The sequence below is a fragment of the Miniopterus natalensis genome, chromosome 9 (genome assembly GCF_054644295.1).
Source record: "Miniopterus natalensis isolate mMinNat1 chromosome 9, mMinNat1.hap1, whole genome shotgun sequence".
Classification (NCBI taxonomy): Eukaryota; Metazoa; Chordata; class Mammalia; order Chiroptera; family Miniopteridae; genus Miniopterus; species Miniopterus natalensis.
In genome coordinates, this window is record NC_142089.1 from 63,967,334 (window position 1) to 63,973,658 (window position 6,325).

At 50.3% G+C, this 6,325-nt stretch overlaps 1 protein-coding gene across 1 annotated transcript; it reads right to left on the minus strand.

Moving 5' to 3' along the window:
* Positions 1-1,224: 1,224 nt before the first annotated feature.
* Positions 1,225-4,469, minus strand: ID4 (inhibitor of DNA binding 4). The gene is made up of 3 exons (XM_087820622.1): positions 3,692-4,469; positions 3,257-3,315; positions 1,225-2,712 (listed from the first exon to the last, which is right to left on the minus strand). Exons 1-2 carry the CDS (start codon positions 4,130-4,132, stop codon positions 3,271-3,273), a joined length of 486 nt encoding a protein of 161 aa, XP_087676748.1. The 5' UTR covers positions 4,133-4,469; the 3' UTR covers positions 1,225-2,712; positions 3,257-3,270.
* Positions 4,470-6,325: the final 1,856 nt, after the last annotated feature.

The following is a 6,325-nucleotide window of genomic DNA, read 5'->3' on the forward strand; positions in this document are numbered from 1 at the left end:
GATTCTTCCTCTTTGGTTGTGCCTACACAATGAAAAGCAGACATGAAATAGGAGAAGTCAGGATATTTTCCTGTTCAGCTATCTGAACAATTAGAACTTGCTTAATCACTCAAAATGTTTTTGTTATCTGGTTGCTTGATTAGGACACAGACAACATTTTAATAGATGCAATAACTTACACAACTGCAAATAATTTTAAAAAAATAAACAATCACTTTGTTTCTTTAAAGACATCCAATGCTGCATGAAGAGCTAAGGGGAAAATGCCAACTGTCTAAAATGTAGGATCTATAACTTTTTTTCCCATTTAGCAGCTTTTCATGCCCCAAATATAAAATTAACCAGAGCAACCACCTATCTTCAAAAACCAAAAATATTTATCCATTTATTTTGAGCTTCATAATCTTCCCAGCCTAAGTTTAAAATGAGCCTGAAGGCTTAGGCAGGTTCAGCAGTCAGGCTGACAGATGCTTAACTCCAACCAACAGCACACATGTGACTTGCTTCCTACTGAAATTGAACTGCCAAATAAAAAGGAGGAATTGTCCCCCTATTTAATAACAAAGAATGCAATCGTTAGAATTCTTAAGATTTGGAATTCCAGCAGTGTTCTTGTGTTTTCCTCTTGACGTGTGACAAGAATGAACAGTATCGAAAATAAAAATAAACCTCATCTAAACAAGCAGTCCTTTGACTTTATAAGGCTCAACATCAAATGTATCAAATTCTAAAAATACCTAAGACCAGTGAAATGTCAAAGCTGAGGGGGATACCATGCTGGGGATGGATAGGACAGATTTTTAAAACCTTTCGATTTATTTGAACCTCTTAGCATTAACTTTGTTCATTTCTGTTGAGACTTTACCATTTCCACTGACTACTAGGCACCAGGATATTTCATATTCCTATACATATTTGACTTTGACCTCATAAAAAGTCCCTTGGGTCTATAATACTTTCATTCTTGTATAATCTGAAACAAATCCTTTCCTTTTAAAAGTCAAACAGACCACGTTATACACACAGTTGACTATTTACAAAGCACCCAATTAAATCCTACTTAATTCTCACTCTAAAAATTCCATCTAACTGGTGTGTAAAGTACTGATCACATTAAATGCACAATGTTCACGGGCCCTGACAGTCCTATCTAACCTAGAAAATATTACCTTCCTTAGAAAAGAAAGTCTCAGAAGTTTGAAGAAATGAGACCAGAAATCACAGTACAAGACAGATAAATCTACTTTAATATTCACATGTAAAAGTTACACATCACAAGAAATTGGACAGTAGTTTACCGGTAACTAACATAGCTATCGTGAAAATCATTTTTATAAAAAAATAATCTAGATGCGGTCATCAGAATTTTTGGTCTACTTAAGTTAATGTTTGAAGATCGACTTTTATCCCTGCTTGAAGGATTTGCCATTATACCTTTTTATTTTTTTTCTTTCACTGTTGCCTATTAATATTCTTTGGAGGAAGGAAAGCAGAAAGTGTTCATTTCCAAGAGGTTGTCCTTTGGTAGCAAGCAGAGAACATTTTTCACTTCTAAGATTTAAATAATCTGTACAAATATGAAACTTTAGTGACATGAAGCTTTAGTGTAAAATGAAGAATGATAAGCGTTTTTTTTCACTTTGATAAAACAGATTCCATAAACTCTTTAAGGAGCCAAGCATTTCCCCATTCCATATGCAAAACCATTCAGAATCCATGTTGACCTCAATCAAAAACAAATAACAAACATTGACTCTGTATATATTACACTATCAAGCCCTGTACTTAAAAGCTGATAAAGTATCTTTCCAACGTGTATGCTTCAAATACAATGATTTCAATCTAGGTTAAAGAAAAGACATTTGAATGGACTCAGGACAAGTTTATTTTGTGATTAAACATTTCATGCAGTCATGCAGGACCACTAGCTATAACTGTTACTTCCGATTCTGCACGGTACTTCGCAAAACAAAAACAAATTAAAGGCAAGCCAAACAGAAAGGACATTCAAGATATCAAGAGCTCTGCAACTGAGCTGAAAAATAATTTTCCAAAAGAAATATTCCCATAGATTTAAAAAAGACACACATAATATTTACAAAAAATATTTAATTAAAAATATCTTATAATTACAGTGGTCTATTAAAGCATATACTTTCTCACACTTATAGAACATCTCTATATATACATGGTATGAAATGTCACTCAGTTATCTATACAGTATGTAACATTCTTGCAGGGAAAAGAAAGTTCCCTGCCCCGTTTTAATCATCTATTTTAAACAATAGATGTAAAAAAAACAAAAAATATCTACAATGCTCTGGTATATTAGTAAAGCTTCAAAACAAAAATTGAGCTCCTTGGTCACAAGTAGGCTTCTAAAGTCGTATTTACTCTTGACTTTCTATTTTTCAGTTCTGTTAACACTTAAGCTCAAAAGTTTAACTGCACCTCAAAAAACACAGAAATGTACAATTCACAGCGGTTATAAATGAAGAGACAAAAGAGAATACGGATGGAGAATGTTTATGAACGTGCAAAAAAAAAAAAAAAAAAAAGATGCAAGTTTTCTTTTTCTTTCCTTCCCCTCTCTTGGAATGCGGGCGCGAGCGTCCCCGGGTCTGCGGCTGCTTCCTCCCGTCCTCGGAGCCTTTTTCTCTAACTCCCGCTCCCCCCTCGGGCCTCCTGGCTCGGGCTCAGGCGGCCGCACACCTGTGGAAGAGGAATGAATAGAGGGGGTGTGGGAACCTTCCCGCTGCAGACTGCCTGGCGCCACCGACCAAACTCAAGACATGCTTGATCAACAACCCAAAACAAACCGCCGGGCCAGACAGCCCCGCAGCCCGCGGCCGGCCGCGCGCCGACCAGCCAGCTGCGGGCTCCCCGGGAGCCCGCGAGGGGACCCGCTCCCCCCGGCGCCGCCGCGTCGCCCTCGGTGGGGGTCAGGACGCGCGGAGGGGAAACGCAGTTTCCACGCCCTCAGCGGGGAAGAGGGCAGTTAGAGCCTGTGGGTCACCGGGGGGAGGCCCGGGGGTGGTGGGGACAAGAGCTGGCCCGTCGCTATGCAGCGCGAAGCCCCAGTTACTACAGCGAAGTGCCGGTTCAGCAGCTCGCTGGCCCGCAGGCAGAGCGGGGGTTGGGGAGTTTGCCCTCAGAAATGCTGGGGGCAAAGAACACTGCGGTGCCTGGCCCCGGCCGCCCCGGAGGACAGGCGTCTCTGGCGACCGGCCGCCTGGGAAGGGAAAGGCGCGCTCACCTGGGCAGCGCGGCTCAGCGGCACAGAATGCTGTCGCCCTGCTTGTTCACCGCGCCGGCCTGGAACAGCAACGGAACACCAGGGAAGGTTAGCAGCGCACGCACCGCACGAGTCACTGTCCCGGATTCGTCCTGGGAAGCCAGGCTGGCGCGCGGATGCTCCCACCCCGGCCTGCAGCCCTGGGGACCCCCCCCCCGGGGAAACAGGCTGGACTTGACAGCCCGGGATGCGCCCAACCCCAGTCCCGCCCCGCGCGTTCACCCGGACCCGCGCTCGCGGCGCCCAGCCAGCCGCTGGCGGCCCCAGACGCCCAGGAGAAGGGGGGTTGAGGGGTGCGGTCATCTTCGGCCGCCCTGGCCCCGAGGAAGGGGAGCTCCCGCGGCCCGCCACCCAGTCCCCGCCCTCCTGGACCCCCGCGGGCGCCGGGCCTCTCACCGGGTCGGTGTTGAGCGCCGTGAGCGGAGTCCGCGGCGGCGCGGCCGGACAGGTCCCGGCCGGGTGGTGCGGTGGCGCCGGCGGCGGCGGCTGCCTCAGCAGAGCCGGATGCGTCTCCAGCGCCAGCTGCAGGTCCAGGATGTAGTCGATAACGTGCTGCAGGATCTCCACTTTGCTGACTTTCTTGTTGGGCGGGATGGTGGGCACCAGCCTTCGCAGGCGGCTGTAGCAGTCGTTCATATCGCACTGCAGGCACAGCGCCGGCTCGTCGGCCGCGGCCTCGGCCGCCTTGCAGCGCGCGGCCGCCGCCGCCGCCGCCGCGGCCGCCGAGCCGCCCAGGCTGTGGCCGTGCTCGGCCAGGCAGCGCAGCGCCAGCTCCCCGCCGCCGCAGCCCGACGGCGCCTTGCGGCCCGAGGGGCGCACCGGGCTCACCGCCTTCATTGCGCGCGCCCTGCGCCCTGCGCGAGTGGACCCGCTAGGGCGAGCGAGGGAGGCAAGCGAGCGCCGAGCCCCCGCCCGCGGCCGGCTCCACTCCCCTTGCCTTCGCGACCCGCGCGCTCCGTACGCGCTCCGGGCACCGCAAAGCTCTCAGTGATCCCGTGCCCAACAATTGACTGGAGGGTCGCTCCGGGTTTTGCGAGGGGATCTCTGCTCAGTGGGCGACACTCGGCCGGGACCAAAAGGCAATAAATACCAAAAGCACCGGAAGGAAAGCAGCCCACCAGGGTCCCTAGTCACTCCCTTCGGAGCTCCGACTATAGCCGGGTCGCCGCCGCCGCTGCCGCCGCCTCGCTCCCCCGCGCCGGAGGTTTCCCCGCGCCCGGCACTGACTCACAGCCACACCTCCTCCCCGCTCCGGGCCGGCCCGACGCGCAGCTGCATTTATAGGCGCTCCTCGGGGGCGGGGCCAGCGCGCAGGTCGGTCGGCGCGCAGGTCGGGTCCCCGCGCGAGTCGAGTGGAGCCGGGCTGGGCCGGCGGAGGGAGCCGGGAGGGCGGAGGCTCCGGGCAATGCTGGGGGGCGGGGAGCCGGGCAACCCGAGCGCAGGGTGGGCGGGGGGTCGGGAGTGGCCAGCCAATCAGGCGGACGGTGCCACCTCGGGGAAGGACGCTCGGGCCAATGGGAAGGGCACTCCGTTCCGTCGACGCCGTAGGTCTGGGCTCTGAGAAAAGAGCTGGGTGGGAGCCGCGCCAGGCTGGTGTGTGCCCCGGGGAGGGGAAAGAGAGGGAGAAGTTCCTGCGAAGAACTGCGGGAATGTGCGGCTGGAATTCATTCTCCCTCGGCTCGGGCTCCCGGGGAGCGCGAGCCCTGCTCGCGGACCTCCTGCCACCCGAACGGCGCGGCGCCCGGGGACCCTCCTCCCGCCACCCTTCGTCACTCCATACCTGGGATTCCAGTGCCTTAAGAAAGACGCTGTTCCAGAAGGCACGTTCCTTCTGTTCTGTATTTCCCCCCTCTCCGTTTCGTTATTTGCCTTTTCACAATTGCCGAAACCATAATGATGGAGTGGAATGTGTAGCCTTTCCGTTTTCTTTTTAGAAAAGATTTGAAGCTTGGGGGGCGGGGAGGGGAAGGGAGGAATGCCGAATGCAGATTTCTGGTGAAAGGAAATACAAATAAAAACCTCGTAGGGTTTTTCTTTTGCTCATCTAGATGCAAAAGTGGGCTCGAGAGCATTAAATGAGAGCATGTAAATATGAAAAATGCATGGGCACGGAGTATTTAAAATTCTGCCATGACACATAATATTAATGCGTTTTATGTAAAATTCATACCTGTAACTTAATGTAGGCCATTAATCCACCACTTCACGTATGTCAGCATATCCCGCGTTAAACAGGATGCCGAGAATATCTATAGAGTCTCCCCCTTTTGTAACAAAGCGTTCAAATTCACACTTCCAGTCCCTGGAGTCTTGCTTGGGCCCCACCCTGCAGAAAAGCCTGCTAATTTAGGACTGTTCTGTTAGATTTCTAATAAAAATGCTGTCCTTCAAGGGTTCAAAACAAAATTGCACAATGAACTTTGATAGGGCCTTGCGTGAACTCTTCAAGAAAAAATTGAGCCCCTGGAATGAGAAATTAGCACAGAAACTCCCAGTCAGTGGGGACATGAATTTTGAGTGCGTTCACCCTGCAAACCTCCCATCTTTAGACAAGCTAAGAGATGAATTAACTCAAGAGTTATCTTCATCCCCGTACATGACATGGATTGGCACCTTCATTTTTATAGATAATGGAATGAGCTGTGGACCTCCTCTCTTCCTGTCCACCCTCTGTAAGGAAACCCTCTCTCCTTTCCCAGAACTGACATACCTGCAGCAGCCAGGTGTTTTGTTTCACCACGTGGGCACTTTATGACGATCGCACTACTGTTTCCCCCAGAGCACATTCCTTTTTCCTGATGAAATGAGGAGTAATTATCTAGTGCTGGTTTCACAGGTATATGCAGCACCCCTCCTCTCCCCTAGTCCTTATACATTCTGCCTCTAATAGTTCTTTGGAAACAAGTGGCACTCTCTTTACCTTACATGCAAACATAGATGGTCTACATGCACTCTTATGAAGAGAAGCAGAATTATAAAACCCAAAACAAAGGCTTTTTTTCCCTAAATACAGGCAAAGTTTTATATATT